The sequence below is a fragment of the Globicephala melas genome, chromosome 1 (assembly GCF_963455315.2).
Source record: "Globicephala melas chromosome 1, mGloMel1.2, whole genome shotgun sequence".
Taxonomy (NCBI): domain Eukaryota; kingdom Metazoa; phylum Chordata; class Mammalia; order Artiodactyla; family Delphinidae; genus Globicephala; species Globicephala melas.
In genome coordinates, this window is record NC_083314.1 from 38,339,512 (window position 1) to 38,361,045 (window position 21,534).

A 21,534-nucleotide genomic window follows, 5' to 3' on the forward strand; every position below is an offset into this window, starting at 1 on the left:
TTTGGTCTTTCTGTCTGTACTATTTATTACTTTCTTTAAAAAAAAAAATATATATATATAATAAAAAGCTTGATTTTGACATGTAGTAAACTAACCTTGAGCCACTATTCTGAGAGTAAAAGATGTATTAAGTAAATTATGTTCAGTTATCTTTTTATTGCCCATGAATTGCTATCATAGTGCATAAAGATGAATTGTATACCATCATTGAATGACACTTTTATTTTTCAAATATAAGGTATGCTTTTGAGCCTGTTATATGAACACATATGCTTTAAGAAGAAGGATATATCTTATTACATTTTATGCTTTAATCCATTGTCCAGATAGTTCCCTAGAGAGCTTTTTTCCCGTGTCCCTAGAAGGCTTTTGAAAGTATTCACCCTTTATCTTTACATGCTGTTGAATTCTCAGTGATGGATAATTTTATTGTTTGGAGAATGTGGTTTTCCCTGGTAATTTAGTGTATAAAGTCTGATTATGAAAATTAGTGTTCCTCTCCCTCCCTTGGCACCACAGGCATATTATATGACTTAGTGTTACTAGATAGCAGGAAAGATGAGGGCTGTGAAACTGTTCTTTCTCTTATGAAAACATTTTATATTTTAAAATAATTACAAGAGTTCTTTATTTGCTATTTCCAAAGACTGGCTTACGTAAATGATAGCAGGAGTAAGTTGAAAATTGTAAAAGTAAGACATTAATTGAGAAGAATTGTAAGGAACAGTAGAAGAGAAACCTTGCTTTTCTTGTCCATGAATATATGTTGAAGAGGTGCTTTTCTCTTATTTCTGATAACTTAAAAAGTGATAGCCTCATTGTTTATGAAAATCTTATTATCGAATTACATCACGCAGCTTTTGCATTAGGAAACTATAGTACTTTATGTGGTTTTGGTTTGATCAAGTTTAATGTTTCTCATACGTCACTTCAGTCCTGTTTTTTCATCATTTGTGTAGAATGAACTGGTTAAAGATACCTCTTTTAGCAGCCTCCAGTAATTCTGTGTTTTAGCATTTTTGGTAAAAATGCTTTTACCCTTTACACTTTTAAAAATTATTGAGGACCCCAAAGAGCTTTTGTTTATGTGAGTTATAGCTATTGGTATGTACCAAATTAGAAGTTAAAGGCTAAGAAAATTTTAAAATATTTTTTATCGATTTATTTTAAAATATCCAACAATAAGCCTATTACATGTTAATATAAATGTATTAATTTTAAAAACTATATATTTTCTAAAACCAAAAAAAAAAAGTTTGGTGAGAAGAGTGACATTGTTTTACATTGCAAATCTCTTTAATGACTGGCACAGAAGAAGGAAGCAACTGGATTCTCACATCTGCTTCTGCATTCAGTCTCTCATATGGCCTCTGGAAAATCCAAGTGCTCATTTGTGAGTGAATGAAAATGAAAAGTTACATATTCTCTTACTCTTATTGTAAAAATAGTTTTGACCTTGAGGATCCATTGGAAAGGTCTCGGGGACCTTATTAATTTTTCTGAGGCTGTTTCTTATTCACTTATTAAATAAGAATAATAATATTTACCTCCTAGAGTTATTGTAAGATCAAGTAAGATAAAATTTGTGAATCACAATGCCTTACATGTAATAGCAACTCTGCAAATGTTCACCCTCTGCTCTTCCCTATTCTAACCTCTATGCAAAATTGTTTAGATATGTAAACAAATATATATTTAGGGGAATATATAGGGGAAACCCTTAATATATTTTTTATTTTGAAATGATATTGGTACTTTGTTAATAAGATAGAGTAGTTCCCATACATAGACTATTAATAAATAAACTAAAAAGTACATAATAAAAATCCTTTTTATACTTCTTCTTGCAGGTATAGAATAAAAACTCAATAGTATTTGAGGGGAAAATATTGTCTTGCTGCTGTTATGATAGCTGTGGAGTGGGAAAAAGTCATTACGTTTAAACCAAGTGGTTTTTTTTTTTGAAGCGTCTTTACTTCAACATATTTCTTCCATTGCATAAGCATTTACAGAAAAATTAAAAGATACAATGTGAAATACTGATATTGGGCTAATGAATAGCACCATTTAAGTAAATGTTAAATTCAGACTTGAAAGTGGTTGATTTTTTGAGAAGAGAAAATTCCATTTTTGCACCTTTTAGGAACAAGGAGTTAGAAAATGGCATTTTTCAAAAATTTTCAGCAGAATCTGCCTTCAGTGTCCTCTCTGGTGGACACAATCAGTAATGCTGTGGAAGATTTGACCACTGCTGTGGGGGAAGTCAGCTATGCTTTCACTGACTCGGTTGCTGAACAGGTAGCAAGTATGATAAGCGGCTTCCGCCCAGAAGAGGAAAGCCCTGCAGCAACAGAAGCTGTAGATACTTCTAAACGAGAAAATACCACGTTACCAGAAGTCTCTAAAAACACTAATTGTCAGAAAACACAATTCGATTTAGAGTACCAAGCAAATCGAATAAATAGCTATAATACTTCAGTTTCACAAAAGCAAGATCAAGGAATGAATGAAGAAGGAGTATTTAAACATATTAATAATAGGCAACAGACACTATCAAAATATCAAGAAACCGATACTGCTGGTGATTCTTCTTTGAAAGGCCAGATGAGTGATGGTAGGATATCAGTTAGCAAGCAGTATGCAAGGGCTGGATCTACTTGTCAAGAACTTGAAAGTACTGACAGATGTAGAAAATATGGATTAGGAATTTCCAATAATGGTAAGCATGACCTAAAGGAGGTAAGATTTCAAGAAATGCAAGAAAATTATTTAAAGAAGGCTGAAAAACATATTAAAAGTAAAGGATCCAAAGGGAATAAGTGTTCAGGAGATGAATGTTCTCCAAAAGGTATTTTGGAAAGCAATAGACATATGATACAGAAATCCATTAAGAAAAAAGACATACATCCAGCAGCATCAACTAATTCTAAAGGTAAGTGTTATGGAAAATCAAAGAACAAATAAATCCAACAAAATACTACAAAGTGAAAGGAGACATAAAAACAAAGAAAAACGAAGCCATTTCTGCCAAAAAAGAAACAGCAAAGAGTAAAGATGAAAAATATTCTGAGATAATACCAGAAAAAGGTGAGGTCTCCTAATGTGAGTTTGAGTGATAAAATTTTCTCTTGATTTTTTACGTTAGGAAAGCATCCAAATTTCTAAATTTTTCTATACATGTCTGTATATCTAATTTAAGACTTTCTTGAATCCTCTTACTGGGAGACATTTTTAAAGTCATACAGTTTTTTTCTCACAGTCATTTCAAAAGCATTCATGTTATTTGTATACCTCTAATTTAGTTACTGCCCCTGGTCCCTGCATTATTTGGCCAATTTTAAGGGCCTTAATTTTACTTAATGCCCATTTATTTTTCAATCAGAAGTTCTGTGGTTTTCTTAAGTAGTGTGCATACTTTAATTGGAATTTATTTGGTGTGCTACAGTTAGATTTAAAAATTTTATATTTTTGTAACCAACCCTTAAGCCCTTTATACCGTGTTGCTCTTCACATCTTTCCTAGTAAGAATGTACCAAACGTTTTGTTTTTCCTTGAGAGCAATAGATTTTTATCTTATTGAATAACATGCTTCAGGATATGTATCTATTCATTTAGCCATACATTAAGAGTTCTATATGACATGTTTCCAATGTGTATACATGAACAATCTATTATTATTCATGAGTTCTCTTTGTAGAATTAAGATTCCAACTAAGCAGTTATAGTTTTCATCCACAATATTTGTGACAATTTTTAAAACAATTAGCTGACAGTTACTTGGTTTTGGTTGCAGAATTGCTTCATATCGCTAGTTAGTACACCTGGTTATCCTTTAGTCATTTTCATTAATTGCTGATCTGATCACAAGGTCAGAAGTACACTGGCTTTTATTTATAAAAGATACATACAGTATTTTTATGTATATTTACATTCTCATAAAATAACCAAAATACTGAGTAGCAGTAGAAATGAAGAAGACTGTTTCAGTTCTGCTACATGACTTTGTGCATAATAGGGTCTGCTATTTATCAATTATATGAATGTTTTTTAAATGGTATAATAGAGGCTGATCCAGGATGGATGAGCTAATTAAAAAGGAATGCCAATTTTTGGAAATACCTCCATTTTGAAGTCTATTCTTGTGGCAGTTTTTTGAATGTCAGATTCAGTGTTTTTTTGGTAGCCTTGGTTTAGTTTTGGTAGCCTTATTACTTGAAGTAGCAAAAATTAAAAGAGAAATAAAATTAAGAAGAATAGTTTACATATTATTTTATTCATAAAATAACAGTAGAATGGATGCTAGTAATAAATACTGCAGTAGCAATACAGAATTTTAAATTTTGTTTTGATTTGTTTTCATTAAGAAACATGCTGCTACCTAAAAGAAATCAAATATTTCTGCAGTATTCTAGATTATAGTCAGCACTAAACTGAAACATGTTATGTTCTAAAATCGTTTTGAAAATCATTTGACCCATATGGATTGTCCCTTCATTAGCTGAACTATAATGTTGCTAGTACCTGTGTCCTAGTTTCTGACAGAGCTTACAAGGTATAATAAGAGGAAGAAGAGTTTCCTTCTCTGTTCCTGAATGCAGGGCTACTTTAGGTAATATTTTGTAGTAGGTGAATTTCTAGTTACCCTCCTCAGAACTCTCCTGCTGCCTTAAGACCACCACTATGGTATCCCACAAGTGCTAAACCCTGGGAGTCAGAATGCCTAGGTTCTAGACTAGATCTGCCATCTCAGCAGATGCCATCTCTGTCCAATAGAACTTTCTGCAATGATGGAAAAGTTCTACATATCTATATTGCTTCATGCAGTAACCACTGTCTGCATGTAGCTATTGAGTACTTGAAACGTGGTTAGTAGCACTGGAGAACTAGATTTTAAATTTTATTATTTCTACTTAATTTAAATAGCTGCATGTGGTTGGTGACTACTAAATTGGACAGTGCAGAATATAACATCAGTCATAGTTTCACCCTTTGATGGTTTTATTTTGCTGAATTAAAAAGCAGGACTTAGACTAGTGACGTCCAAGCTCCCTTACTTCTAACTGTAAACATTCAGTTTCTATCCCATATTTTAAAATTACTCATTCTGTGTCTCCCCACCTGAATTTCAAACATTGATTTGTCTACTGCAGATGATCTTAGCTGAGTATAATGAGAGAAATATCTAGACTGAACTAATAAATTCTGACTGCTATGGTCTCTTTATCCTTCTAGAGTTATTTTATAATTCTGAGAAGGTTGCATCATGGTCTAAATGAATGTCAACATGATGCAGTTTCAAAATTTTTACCTTAAAAAAATGGTAATAACTAGTGTTTTTTTTTTTTTTTTTTTTTTTGCGGTACATGGGCCTCTCACCGCTGTGGCCTCTCTCACTGCGGAGCACAGGCTCTGGACGCGCAGGCTCAGCGGCCATGGCTCACGGGCCCAGCCGCTCCGCGGCACGTGGGATCCTCCCAGACCGGGGCACGAACCTGCGTCCCCTGCATCAGCAGGCGGACCCCCAACCACTGCGCCACCAGGGAAGCCCCACTAGTGCTTTTTAAAATAATATAAAATTAATTAATTTACCTTCTGAAAAATTTATTTGAAATTTGGGTATATTCAAGTAGAATTTTCATAGTAAGTCTGCCTTTCACAGATAATGTGTTAAGCTTGGTGTATATGCTTCCAGACGTTTTTGTATGTACGTGTAAACTTATACTGCATGTATGTGTGTATATGTTGCATGTAGGCATACGTATGTTAATCTCTTTTCTTCTCTTTTCTCTTAACATGAGAAAAGCTTCTCTTTTCTCTTAACATGATGTGGTAGTTATTCTTTCCCTGTGAGTACTTGTAAGTCCACCTCCTCATTTTTAATGACTGTATAGTATATCATTGCATAGATGTATCATAATTTACTTAACCAAGGCTCAGTGATGCACATTTAGCTCATATTTATTTTTGTTTTCCTTTGCTGTTAAACACAGTGCAGTAAATTGTCTCAAATACATATCATTGCTCACTTGTTAATTATTTTCTTAGGCTGAATTCTTAGAAATGGAATTGGTAAATTCCTAGAAATGGGTCAAAGACTATGCAGATTAGAAAGTTTGATATGTATAGCCAGATTGCTCTCTAGAAAAGTTGTACCACTTATAATTCCATCGATAGTGTATGTCTGTCCATTTCTTTGTTCTGCTTCTAACACTGAGCGTCATCAGTTACGAAAATTTTGACTAAGATGATAACCAAAAACATCTCTTGTAGCATGAATTATTTGAATCAGATCCATATGTATTGGCAATACTTATAACTTCCTTTGTGTGCTACTGATGCTTTAAAAATAATTGTGTAAGATGGAGAGCCTTATTACTCTGTTTACCTGTACCATGGTTGGAAAATCCCTATGACTAATATTATTTATATAATTCAAATATACAAGTCAGTTTTTTTCTATTAAAACATAAAAATCTAAAGCTTGGGCTTCTTAAATGAAAAACTATTTTTCTAAAGCTGAAAATTCAGATTGTGTGTATGTGTATATATATGTTTATATATATATATATTTGTGTGTGTATGAATATATGTGATACATATATAAGCATGTAACATGTATGTAACTATAGCAAATTCGCTACATTTTATTGCGTTATATTTTGATCTGCTCTCCTTGTCGTTCCAAATAGATAATTCCTACATTGACAAAGATGAGCATGGTTCGTCCTCTGAAAGTGAAGATGAAGCACTGGGTAAATATCATGAGGCCTTATCCAGAACACACAATTCCAGACTACCATTGGCAGATTCTAGACAAAAGAGCTATACTTGGGAAACAAGACAGAAATATAGCCCTCTCTCTGCAGAGTATGATGGATACAGTAGCGAAGCATCAATAGATGAAGGTAAGATAGGTTAAGTTGTTTTTTTTTTTTTACACTATAGTATTTGATTATTTGTTTCTAAAACTCTAGGTGTCTGTGGTTGTACAATAAATAAGAGATAGCATATATAGTAGGGTCACATTTCTGGGAATATAATTTATTCAAATTCAAATCTTTGGGCTCAAGCCAAAAACCAAAACTAAAACCAAAACACCCAAAAGCAAAACACCAAATAATTTAAATACAGTGGTAATTCTCTCTTTTCATAATGAACATATGCCTAGCAATCATGAGATGGGAAGTGTGAATCTGCTGTTGTCTCAGATGGAATCAGTTCCTAAATACCTGTTACAGGAACTGATATGGTCTAAGAATCTCACAGTGTTGAATATGATTCTAGTGTGTAAATGAATGCTTTTTCATTCAGTATGGGCCCTAACATGAGCCAGATACTTCATGTGGCATGAAGCAGAAGGAGTGGTGATCTCTTCCATGTAGGAGGAAAAACTGTCTGAGATAGATTTATTGAGAGCCAGTACTGTATACTACGAGACTTTAAGGGAAATTTAAGGAATTTTCAAGGATTTTTTTGTCCCCTGTTAATTTTTGCCTCATGTGCTGACATTGACATTAGAAGTCAACCTATATAGAAGATACAGGTCCACTCTCAAGTATTTTTATATCTTTCTAAAAGAGAAATAAAAAAGGTTTTACCATTACCTAAAGCATTTTTATTTCCACATCTAAGTAAGTTGTTTGTGTGATTGATACAATGTGTGACTACTCCTAGTAATTATTATATTTATGCCCAGATATGAAGAAAAGAGCAATATATTTTAAATAGCATTTTTATTATTATATCAAACACAAACTAACCTTAATATTGTAGCTGTGGTTTGTGTTTTGGGGCCTGTTACTATTGATGACTTACTCTGGCACATACAGTTGTCAAAGGAGTTAAATTTTTGTATTTGGCTTCATGCTAACTAAAGATTGATATACCTCCCTTTTATTTCTGCTAGTACATAGTACAGTAAGAAATTAATCAAATATGGAAGGCTTATTATGAGATGCTAGGAAAGAAATAAAAAATATTAGACATGGACTCTACCCTCAAAATTACCTTTCTTAGTACTAGAGAAAATAAGACATGTGCTTACAAAGAGAACTAAATAATGTAAACCCTGGCTCATGAATAGTAGAGCAGAAAGAGAATGGGTCTTGAAGCCTGATCCTTGTTCACATTCTGGCCCTGTGACTTACCATATTAGCGGCAAAACCTTGGGCAGTGTACTTGATAGTTTCTAGGTTTGTTTCATCGTCTCTAAGTGTGAATAATACCTTGCTGATAGGGTTGTCATGGACATTAAATGGTATGTGTGGTGTTTTTAGCATAGTGTCTGGTGCGTGATAGGTAAGTGATCAGTAAATGGTAGTCATAGTTATGGGTGGTGAAGCATTGATGGTGATGATAGTGAGTAGCTGCTGGCAAGCCCTGAGTGTGTAGTCTGTGACCCTAGACACTTCCCTTTCTGCAGCTTCAGTTTAGGGTTTTATTTTTCCCTGCTCACTCCTTCTTCTGCCTCTCTGCTGGCCTGATTGCTTCTTCCTTGTAGTCCTATTATTCTCGCGTGGCTCAACAATCTGTGGGAAAAGGGGTGAAGAGAGAAGCATAATCTCAGTGGCTCTTCTGTTCCTGCCCTCACCTCTGGAATCACCCTCTCATTTCATTTCACCTATATATTTAGGACCCACTTGTACTTTTCTACCATTTCTACCCTAAATCATTTGATAAAGCACCCAGGGTAGATTGATTTTAGGCATTCTGAAATTATTTATTTCATAAACATTTGTTGAAAGTTTTTTTATGTGCCATACTAGATCCTGTGGATGTAAAGATGAATAAAAACAAGCTTGTTTTAAAGAGCCCACAGACTGGAGGAGGATGACCAGTGAGTACATGTGTAATGTAGTGTGTTAAGAGGTCTGCTAGTTACATGAACAACGTAATGTAGAAATACAGAGGAGGACTGAGACTTTGTTTGGGAAGTGGCGAAAGGGGAAGTCTGATGTATGATTCAGCCTTCACAGGATAGGTGAACTAGACTTGAGGGAGAACTGTTCAACCACCATGTAATAGTGATTGCAGGAAAGCAGAAGACAGTGTGTTTCAGTGTCTTTAACCTAGGATCTGTGCTGAATGCCATGCTCAGGAGTTTGGATGTTGTCTTATAGGGAATGTAGAACCCTGGAAGGTTTTTAAGCTGGATAGTGTGGCACTTTTAGGTCAGTGTGTTTAAGGATTATTTAACTACTGTAATAGAAGATGAATTGGAGGTAGGAACTACTGGAGGCAAAAGCACTGGTTAGATAAACAGTGATGAGATCCTCATTAGCAATGTTAATTGAGGGACAAAGAATTTGTAGATTGAGGGATGGTCTCAGTATATCCTGGTGAGTGACTGAACATATGCAATGACTAAGGAATTAAGATTGTTTAATTAGTTTAGAAAGCATAAGAGAAGTAAGTTTGTGGGAGGGAGATAATTTAGTTTCAGTCATGCTGAATTTGAGGTGTCTGTGGAATATCCAGGTAGAGGTGGATATCCTTGTTGTTAAAATACTGTCATTGGGATTTAGGATGGGGAGATGATCAAGTGGTAATGTAAGATAACAGTAGACTAGGAGGATAGTTTTTTGTATCATAGATTATTGCTAATTGAAAAATCAAAGATTGCTGTGAGTGCAAAATACACTCAACAGCAATCAGTGGAGTCAGGGAAGAATAGGAAAACTTGATTAGAGAGGGAGATTTCAGAGCTCCAGATTTTAGAGAAAAGCAATTTCAAGTGATAGTAAGTTCTGAACATGCCCACAGGCAAAGATGCAGAAGTACGTATAAAATGCTAAAAGGTTTTAAGGAAGGGAGTGAATTACCATCCATTGGGGAAGACGTGAGAGAACATCCATGAAAATGGCAATTGGGTTCAGCTTTGAAGAATGGGTATAAAGTTGAAAAGAATAAGCAGAGGTATTTTAGATAGAGGGAAGTTCATAAACGCCAGAGTACGCAGTGGTAAAATGTAGGGACTATTTCAGGACAAGAGAAAAGTCCTCTTGGCTCTAACATAGGTGTATGTATGTATATGTGTGTGTGTGTGTGTATGTGTGTATATAAGTATATATATGTATCAGTATATCAGTATATATACTGTATATTAGTATACACACACACACACATACGTAAAATAAAAAGGAAAGAGGTGAGGTCTGAAGCCTGGAGTGCCTCAAGCCTGGAGTGCCTCACTGAGTAGAAGTTTGGATTTAATTTGTTAACCAGTGAAAACTCACTAAAAGTTTTTCACCAAGGAACCATGACCAGATGTGCTTTAGAAAGAGTAATGTAGCAACAGGAAGGCTATAGGAAAAGACACCAATTAAGGAGGTCTTTGGAGTCATCTATGTGGGAAATGGTAAAAATCTGAATTGAAGTAGTGGCAAGAGGAATATAGGAGGATAGGAGAGACATTACAGAGGTGCAATTTACTGGATTTAGGAACTAAATGTATTTGGAACATTAGAAAGAAGGAAGGAAGTGTCAAAGATGACACTAGTTTCCAGCAAGTATGACTAGGAAAATGATGAGGTCATTAATATAAATAAGAAATCCAGAGAGGGATGGTTTTTTCTTGGATGGTGGGTTGGGGTGGAAGATAAAAGTGGTTTTGTGTATATGGTAAGGCAGAATATTTAGGCAACTGGAAATGGCTGTGGATCTTGAAATCATGAATGGAGTTTGGGAGAAGGTTTTTTTCAGATTGTATATACTTAGAGAATAGGAACCAAGGGAAGGGATTAAATTGTTGAGGGAGAATATATGGAGAGAAAAGATAAGAGAGTCATTTACTTTCATTAACAGAGAATTAAGGATGTCACTTAAACAGAGAAGAGAAAGTAACAACCATAAAGTGGAGAACCAGGAGAATGTTGCATTTCATCAGACACGGAAGGAGAGTTTCGAATGCTACACCACAGAGAAACTGGGGAGGATGAGAATTCAGACAAGCCCCTTTGTCCAGTAGAAGATGATCAGTTACTTTCAGTGTACATTTTAGTAGTGTAGAATCATACATGAGATTGAAGGTGGTTAGGAGAGAATAAGTGGAAGAGAGTGTACATTTGCTGCCTGCACTTTCATACCACTTGTTCTCTATCAACTTTCAGAGTCAAGAATCTTGAGAGGTAGTTGAAGGGGTTCACCTTCTCCCTCCAACCGAACAATAGTAACACTCCTCTGGTATATATTTGGGAAGGATGGGAATTTGTTTCTCATACACATTTGAGTCTCTGCCAGGTGGTTGTGCCTCTGCATAGTTGACTCAGGAGAAGTACTGCTCACTTCATGTCTGGTCACCTAAGAGGACTACTGAGTATAGTTCTCTTATAGGATTTGGTTCATTCTCCTGAGGTACAAGGAAAGGGATCGGTAGAGTAGGTTATGCTTCTCTTTACTGCTCTGACCCTTTGTTCTGCATACTATTCTGCAGGTTTATGAAGGTAACACTTGACTAATGTGGGTTGAGGTGACTAAAGGGAATTATAAGGTAGAAGGAAAAATATTTTTAAATGTACATTTTTTACATGACATATTGTTACCTCATTAGGGCTGGTAAAGAACCATTACCCCATTTCTCAATCTCTGAATAATTCCAGTAGAGAAGCTTTGGAACAGCCAATATTGGAAATATCTACAAGAGTAGTGAGGGTCAGGGAGGGCCTGGATAGGGATGAGGAGGACCAGTGCAAGAGAACTTTCTGATCAAGTAGGGAGAACTACCATTCACTGAGCTCCTACTGTGTGCCTGACTCTGATAGTTTCTGTACACATTGTTATACTTAGGCTTCACTGCAGCACATTGTGGTAGATAAGATTATTTCCATTTTATAGAAGTGAGAGGAGATTTTAGATCAAATAAGTAATTTTTAACCTAAGGTCACACAGTAAGTTTATAAAGGCTGTACTTGTCAAGTCCACTGCAAAAATGAATGATGCTTTAGCTTCTGTTTGGTCATCACTGCTGCTTTAGTGTCCTCCCTAAGTCTCTTTCATTCATAATTAACCCCTTCAGTTGGGTCCTTTAGAGCAGTTTATATATTATAAATCTGAAATACAGATACTGTAGAAAAAGTAAGAAAATATTATGGCCTCTATTTGTTGATCATATTTTCTCCTCTAGGTGGCCATGTTAATCTTCCATTTTTTGGAATACAAAAGGGGATAATATCTATAAGAAATTTTTCTAGGAAAAATAAACATTAAAATAATTTATCAAAAAAAAAATAATAATTTATCAAATTTTTTTGTTCACAATTTTAATTTATTTTACTATGTTGTTCTTAAAATTAAGCAGATTTTCTGATAATCCTCTTATTTTAAAAAGGCCTAAGAGTTAGATAGTAGGTTGTGATATCTTGTTTAAGTTGGTAAGATAGAACAACCTTTGAAATTCCATTCATGCTATTTAGTACTTCCCATTTTTATATTAGATGGTAAGATAGAACAACCTTTGAAATTCCATTCATGCTATTTAGTACTTCCCATTTTTATATTAGATAGGAGAAGCCTATTAGATTTTATATAAACAAACTTAGTGTAAAATTATTAGAATGTCTCTGTTATTTATAGCTTTGCATTCTCAGTTCACCATAGAGATTACCAAGCTATATTTACATATGGCGGAATAGCTATATTATTAAAAATCATATGATGTTATTTTTTTTGGTGAGTTAATTTTAAATGCTATTAAAAATAGTTTCCAGCATCACTTATGTCTTAAGGGTACATGTAACCCATATATATATACACACGCACACACTTGCCACTCTCTTTCTATGGCTGCTTCACAAGCTCCATGCTATTGATTTTGATGTTTTCTTAAAATTAGGGTCATTAAAACACATTTCTTTATTCCTTTTATTTAAATGTTACTTTTAAAATAATTTAGTACTTAAGAGTAATAAATTCTTTGTTTATATTTTCTTTAAGTGTATTTTAACTGCTTTATACTGTTCTGTTGATTTTCACAATTTCTGTGTGAAGAGGGTAAGTATAAAAAAATTGTGTCTGTGTTTTCCAGATGCCTTTGACACAAAAATTTTTAGTCTTAAAATAGTAAAAGTTATTTATATTACATGGTTTATTTAGATTTTTGATAAGCCTTTTCTTTGACTTTAGGTTTTTGTTCGTGAACATTTCTCCTCTGAAGAATTCTTTATTTTGTGTGTGTGTGTGTGTGTGTGTGTGTGTGTGTGTGTGTGTGTGTGTGTGTGTGTGTCTGCACTCTAAGTATGACTAATTTGGGGAGAAATTGATCTTGAAGACTTTTCCTGAATCTTTGTGTTTTGGAGATCTTTTTATGTGATGAGATCAATTGTTACTAGTAGTGTAGAATTCTTTTATAGTTCTACTTTTGCAGGCCACCTGTGACCTGTAAAATGAGATGTCTTTGTGCAATTTAGGTAAAGGCATAGCCTGCTGGGTGGATGAATTAGAAAGCAGTACCACCTTTGAGCAAACAGTTCATCCTGAGAATATAGCTCAGTTAGCAGATACCACCTATGTAAGAAGAAAAAGGCATTCCTTCCTCTAGGTGTAAGCTTTGGTGGACCCAACGCACACTGTACTTAAGCACCCCCCTCAGCCAGGTACTTATTGCAGTGCACAGCCTACACAGCCGTACACAGTGGTCCTAAAAACCTATTTTTATACACTTCCAGTCTTAAAATAAGCTGGTGGGATTGCTGTGTTTTCCATGGTAAATCTATATATATCTTTCATAATTTTTTTTTTGTCTGAGATACTTATCTAGTAGTGGAATGATAGAAATTAAATCAGAGACATTAAAGATATCCTTAATTGACTGATTACAAAACTGACACCTAGAGACGTGCAACTTTACTAAGATCATACAGTTCATTAGCAGCAAAACTGAGGCTCTAAGTGTTTGTAACCAGAGAACAGGTCAGTGCTTTTAAAAAGAACTATTCAGTAACCAAGCGAGTAAATAAGAGAGATACACTATAAATCGAACATGGCCTGTGTCCATTGCTAGGGGTTGAGGCATGTCTGGGAAGTGGAGGAATAATGCTAATGGCAATCTGACAGTTAATAGGACCTGACACTTTACAGGTTTCTGTTAGCAAATCCTATAGGAACTCAGTCTCAGATACATTTAGGGAGCGTTACATAGAGTCACAAATGGACTGACAATAATCTTATTACCTGAAGGCAATAATGGGTGGTTTAAACTGACTAGAACATCTATATTTGCCGTAAGTTTAAGCTTACCAACAAGGTACATCTCCTAGGAAACTGTTCCTAATGAGGTAGGCAAGTGTGTTTGTACTTTGTGAGGTAATCTCTTTAAGGAAATGGAAAACTCAAAGCTATTTCTGAAGACTAGGCCCAACATGGCTGTCAACTTTGGAGCCCAGGGAAGAAACCCTCACTGTTTTAGAGTATAGTAGTAATCTGGAGGATAGCATGGTGGGAAGGCCCTATGGTAAAGGAGCCCTCCAGTCAGAGGGTTGTTTATTAATGTGTCTACAGTAATATATATGTTTATTGTGTTTCAAGCTCTGCTGAAGTCTTTGTATAGAACTTAATTTTATCTTCACAGAAATATTTTGATTTTATTACTTACTTATCTGTTTAATTAATTAACTTTGAAAAAGCAGAAGCTTAGAGAGGTACATTAACATGCCCAAGATTGCTATCTCATTGTTCTAAGAGAATTTCATGAAGACTTTGGACACCTAGGAAAATCAAGAACCATACAACTGGGAAATATCTGGGGTTTTGGTCTCAAACTTAGATATGAAGCATATTATGCCTGCTGTATTTAGCAGAAAACTTGAGCAGCCCTTAAGGAAATACTGGTGATTTATTACTTTACCTGCTAGGCTTATTCCAAAAAGCCAGAGCTGGTTTTTTGAGATACTATAAAACTTCATGATGGACTATTGTGGGAAATCACTTAGATAAGGGGAAGGATTTTGGGAGTTGGTTCCTATGGGAGGTATTCCAATTATCTTGGGTACAGAAATCTAGAACTAGTCTCCTGTCACCTGCAGATGTGATTGTATTAAGCATACCACCGCAAAGAGCATAAGGGTCTATGCAGGTGGCACGCTACCTGTGCCCGCAGTGTTACACCTTAGTTTTATTATTATTTTTTAAGGTTTGGCAGAAATCTTGACTGTAGACCTTTGCTTTAGAATATGTGATAGGAGATTTAGGAAGCTCCATCTAATATTGTCTTTGTAACAGTCTCAACAGTAATAAAGGTAACACTATCACTATGATACTTAGGTATAGTTCTAGGAACTGTGAGAAGGCAACAGTTGTTAATATGGGCATCTCTGATAATAATAATAAACTAATCAACCAATAAAATGCTACACCTTCCCTTGTGATGGACTGGTAGGAACTTAAATGGTAAATACTAAGAAGTTAATGTCTTTCACTCATGTTCATACCACCCAGAATCAAGCACCATTAGTACTTTAGCATATTTTTTCCAGAAATTTTTTATGGCTATATTTTAAAAAACTTTATGTAGTAATACATTGGATACATTTTGCTTTTAAAAATTTAACCTGTTAGGGTGGAGAGGGATGAGTACTATTGGCTGCCACCTCATCACACTTCCAAGCTGGAAACATGCACTGTGGGGAGGGAGGCTGCTAGTACATGCAGTAGCTAGGCATTGAAACTCGTGTGGTTAGCCCTGGGAGAGGACTCCATCTAGGTGCATGGAGACAGCCCTGAGGGCCTGGGATGTGGTCTGGACCGAACCCAATGTCAGTACGTGCATAGTGGGACATGGCCATCAGAAAATACCTCGAGACAAACAATAATGACAGCACATATTGGGATGCAGCAATTGCAGTTCTAAGAGGGAAGTTCCTCAAGAAACAAGAAAAATCCCAAACGACCTAACCTACCACCTAAAAGAATTAGAAAAATAAGAACAACGAAACCAAATGTCAGCAGAAGGAAGGAAATAAAGATCAGAGAGGAAATAAATAAAATAGAGATAAAAAAATCAATAGAAGAGATCAGTAAAACCAAGAGCTGTTTTTTTGAAAAGATAAAATTGACAAACCTCTAGTCAGGCTCACTAAGAAGAAAAGAGATAGGACTCAAAAAAACAAAATAAGGAATGAAAGAGGAAAAATAACAAATGATACTGCAGAAATACAAAATATATATAAGAAAATACTATGAACAGTTATATGCCAACTAATTGGACAACTTAGAAGAAATGGACAAATTTCTAGAAACATACAGCCTGCCAAAACTGAGTCAAGAAGAAACAGATAATTTTAACAAATCAATCACTAGAAGTGACATAGAATCTGTAATAAAAAAAACTTCCTGCAAACAAAAATCCAGGATCAGGTGGCTTCAATGGGGAAATCTACCAAACATAAAAAGGAGAACTTACACCTATCCTTCTCAAACTATTCCAAAAGATTGAAGAGGAGGGAAAACTCCCAAATTCATTCTGTGAAGCCACCATCACCCTGATATTAAAACCAGACAAAGACACTACAAAAAAAAGAAAATTACAGGCCAGTATCTTTGATGAACATAGACGAAAAATCCTCAACAAAATATTAACAAACCAAATCCAACAGTACATAAAAAGGATCATACACTATGATCAGGGTGGATTCATTCCAGGTTTGCAAGGATGATTCAACATATGCAAAGAAATCAGTGTGATACACCACATTAACAAAAGAAAAGACAAAAACCATATGATCATCTCCATAGATGCAGACAAAGCAATTGATAAAATTCAACATCCATGCATGACAAAAACTTTCACCGAAGTGGGTATAGAGGGAACATATCTCAACATATTAAAGCAATTTACAGCAAACCCAACAGCCAACATAATACTCAGTGGTGAAAAGCTGCAAGCCTTCCTGCTGAATTCTGGAACAAGTCAAGGATGCCCACTCTCACCACTTCTATTCAACATAGTATTGGAAATCCTAGCCACAGCGATCAGACAAAAAAAAGAACTAAAAGGTATCCAAATTGGAAGGGAAGAGGTAAAACTGTCACTATGTGCAGATGATATGATACTCTATATAGAGAATCCTAAAGACTTCATACAAAAACTATTAGAACTAATAAATGGATTCAGCAAGGTAGCAGGATACAAGATTAACATACAGAAATCTGTTGCGTTTCTTTAACAATGAAATATCAAAAAGAAAGTAAAAAACCAATCCAGTTTAAAATCATGTCAGAAAAAATACCTAGGAGTAAACTTAACCAAGGAGGTGAGAGACCTATATGCTGAAAACTATAAAACATTGATAAAGGAAACTGAAGAGGATTCAAAGGAATGGAAAGATATCCCATGCTTTTGGATTGGAAGAATTAATATTGTTAAAATGGCCATACTAAAAAAAAAAAAAAAAAAAAAAAATGGCCATACTACCCAAAGCAATCTACAGATTTAATGCGATCCCTATCAAATTACTCATAACATTTTTCACAGAACTGGAACAAATAATCCTAAAATTTATATGGAATCACAAAAGACCCAGAATTGCCAAAGCAATCCTGAGGAAAAAGAACAAAGCTGGAGGCATAGCCTTCTCAGACTTCAGACAAGACTACAAAGCTACAGTAATCAAAACAGTGTGATATTGGCCCCCAAACAGACATATATTATAGATCAGTGGAACAGAATAGAGAGCCCAGAAATAAACCCACACACCTGTGGTCAGTTAATCTACAACAAAGGAGACAAGAATATGCAATGGAGAAAAGACAGTCTCTTCAGCAAGTGGTGTTGGGAAAGCTGGACAGCTACATGTAAATCAATAAAATTAGACCACTCCCTCACACCATATACAAAAATAAACTCAAAATTGTTTAAAGACCTATATATAAGATATGACACCATAAAACTCCTAGAAGAGAACATAGGGGAAACATTCTCTGACATAAATTGTAGCAATATTTTCTTAGATCAATCTTGCAAGCAACAGAAATAAAAGCAGAAATAAATAAATGGGACCTAATCAAACTTAAAAACTTTTGCATAGCAAAGGAAATGATCAACAATACAAAAAGACAAACATATGGAATGGGAGAAAATATTTTCAAGTAATACAACCAACAAGGGCTTAATTTCCAAAATATATAAACGGCTCATACAACTCAATATCAGAAAAACAATCTAATCAAAAAATGGGCAGAAGACCTAAATAGACTTCTCTCCAAAGAAGACATACAGAATGGCCCACAGGCACATGAAAAGATGCTCAGCATTGTTAATTATTAGAGAAATGCAAATCAAAACCACAATGAGGTATCACTTCACACCTGTCAGAATGGCTAGCATCAAAAAGTCTACAAATGGGGAATTCCCTGGTGGTCCAGTGGTTAGGACTCCACACTTTCACTGCCGAGGGCCTGGGTTCAATCCTTGGTTGGGGAATTAAGATTCCGCAAGCCTGTGCAGCACAGCCAAAAAAAAAAAGGAGGGGTTTGTAAAGCACCTATACTCCAATAAAAAAAAGGGGGGGGAACTCTCCTATACTGTTGGTGGGAATGTAAATTGGTACAGCCACTATGGAAAACAGTATGGAGGTTTCTTTTTTTTTTAATTGTTTTTTTAAAAATTAGTTATCTGTTTTATACATACTAGTGTATATATGTCAGTCCCAATGGAAGTTTCTTAAAAAACTAAAAATAGAGCTACCATATGATCCAGCAATCCTATTTCTGGGCATATATCTGGAAAAGACAAAAACTAATTTGAAAATATACGGGCACCCCCATGTTCATAGCAGCACTGTTTATAATAGCCACGACATGGAAACAACCCAAGAACCTATCAGTATAGCTAGTGGGAAGCAGCCGCATAGCACAGGGAGATCAGCTCAGTGCTTTGTGACCACCTAGAGGGGTGGGATAGGGAGGGTGGGAGGGAGGGAGACTCAAGAGGGAAGAGATATGGGAACATATATATATGTATAACTGATTCACTTTGTTATAAAGCAGAAACAACACACCATTGTAAAGCAATTATACTCCAATAAAGATGTCAAAAAAACCCCAACCTATCAATAGACGATTGGCTTATGAAGATGTGGTATCTGTCTGTCTGTCTGCCTGTCTATCAAATGGAGTATTACTTAGCCATAATAAAGAATGAAATATTGCCATTTGTAGCAACATGGATGAATCTAGAGAATATCATACTGAGTGAAGTAAGTCAGACAAAGACAAATATGATATCATTTATATTTCAGAATCTAAAAAATAATACAAATGAATCTGTATACAAAACAGAAAGAGACCCACAGACATAGAAAACTAACTTATGGTTACCAAAGGGGAAAGGGAGCGTGGTGGGGAGGGATAAATTAGCGGTTTGGGATTAACAGATACAAACCACTATTCATAAAATAGATAAGCAGTAAGGATTTACTGTATAAAATAGGGAGCTATGTTCAATATCTTTTAATAACCTATAATGGAAAAGAATCTGAAAAAAATATACGTGTATATAACTGAATCACTCTGCTGTACATGTGGAACTGACACAATATTGTAAATCAACTATAATTTAAAAAAATTTAACCTGAAAGCTAAATGTTCCCTTATCTTGATCCCTTCACCCTTTCTCAGAGGCAACCATTATAACTGGTATATATGCTTCTGGTCCTTGTTTTCATACTTTACATATACATATAAACTGTTCGAAGAAATTATACTTTTTTGTGTTTTTAAACTTACATTAATGTACCTTTTTCCTTGTGGGGAGAGGAGTAAAGTAGATAGTAAAAGGAAGTCAGGAAATATCAGTTAATGGAACAGCTGGATAAGATCAGAATTTTTCCTCATTAGACTCTGAACTTCTTTAGACCAGGGACTGAGTCTTCTGTTTTTGTTTTGTTTTTTTTAAAGAATCAATTTTATTTATTTATTCATTTTTGGTTGCATTGGGTCTTCGTTTCTGCACACGGGCAACGTGTAGTTTCTGTAGTTGTGGCAAGAGGGGCAACTCTTCACTGTGGTGCGCAGGGTTCTCCTTACGGTGGCCTCTCCTGTTGCGGAGCACGGGCTCCAGGCACACGGGCTTCAGTAGTTGTGGCACACAGGCTCAGTAGTTGTGGCTCACGGGCTTAGTTCCGTGTCATGTGGGATCTTCCTGGACCAGGGATCCAACCCGTGTCCCCTGCATTGGTAGGCGGATTCTTAACTACTGCACCACTAGGGAAGTCCCGAATCTTCTGGTTTTAAATACACCTTTCCTCCTATCCCTTCGTGCCTAATGTAATCTGATTAAAGCCATTAAGTAATTTTCTTAAGGTGGGTTTATATCTCAAAGAGTTAATCTAAATTAATTTACAGTTAGTGGACCCGTGGAAGATTCATTATAGTTAGAAGTTTCTAAATTATCACTTGTCTATCTAAAACAAAAGAAGTTAAACAGGAAAAAGGGGGAAAGGAAAACCTAATCAGAGCATTAAAACATGAAATCATAATTGTCTATTTATGATGTTAACTCCTCATATATCTTTCTCTTATTTTTTCAGAAGTGATTCTGACTCTGTACTGCTCAGTTAAAAATCCATCACTGAGAAAGAATGTAAATAGTTATAAATGAATACTGGAACTGAAGAATATATCGGTGTTGTGTTGGTTTCTTATTAAAAACTTTATCCTGAAGACAATAATTAGAAATTGATTGATTTCCCTATACTGTTTTCCCAGTTTGCTCTTCCAGGTTTCTCATTCTGCACGTTGAGTGTGGTACAGACTTAACTAGGCATTTGCATTAATTTATTTACATGTCCTCTAAACTTGTTCACAACACTTCTGAAATTTTAGCACTTTTTTTTTTAAAGAGTTTGTCTTGAAACTAAACCTCAGTGTGGGGAGAGATCATTCAAATATCCTTTCTTTCCAGTTTCTGCTATAACAAAAGATAGAATATGAAGTTAAGGGAAGAATAAGGAAGACAGTTATGACCATGAAAGCATGAATCAAATTGTTTATATGATAATGTCAGAAGGCTATGTCTTACCTGTCCCATGTTTGGGCAGATATTAATCATGGTTTGAATTTCAGAAGGAAAGGGAAAAGAGACCTGAGTGAATGCAAACTTTTATTGGGCAATGGGGATAGACTGTGAAAGTTGAATCAGACATATAACTATACAAATCATACATCATGGCATACTCCTGCTCCATTCATGTTGAATAATTACTGAGCTGTTTCAAAGAGGAAAATATCAACTTAATTATCAGTTTTTGGTGAAATGAAATTGAGGTTCTATTTTAATTTTAAAATTCTGAAAAATCTCTCATCTAAGCAGTCTTGATGTGGGGCTCTCCTTTGGAGACTTGCTGCCTTTGAGAAAATAAATTACATCGAAATCTCTGATGCGTGAATTCAAAATTACATTGAGAAGCTGAGAGGTGTTTTGATGCTTTGGCATATCTCTTTCCTTTTGCATGATATCTACTCAAAGGATAACGATTTTCTTAGAACATATGGTTATATTTAAGTCTCTGAGGTGTTCAGAAATACCGTCAACTGAAACTAAGG

The 21,534-nt window shown here is 35.1% G+C and overlaps 1 protein-coding gene across 1 annotated transcript in view; it reads left to right on the forward strand.

Annotated features, from left to right (window-relative positions):
* SYT14 (synaptotagmin 14) overlaps window positions 1–21,534 on the forward strand; it is a 229,924-nt gene that overhangs the window by 79,525 nt on the left and 128,865 nt on the right. Inside the window, exon 4 of the mRNA XM_060294280.1 lies at window positions 6,690–6,905. Coding sequence (XP_060150263.1) covers window positions 6,690–6,905 — 216 coding nt within the window. The remainder of the gene's footprint in view (window positions 1–6,689; window positions 6,906–21,534) is intronic.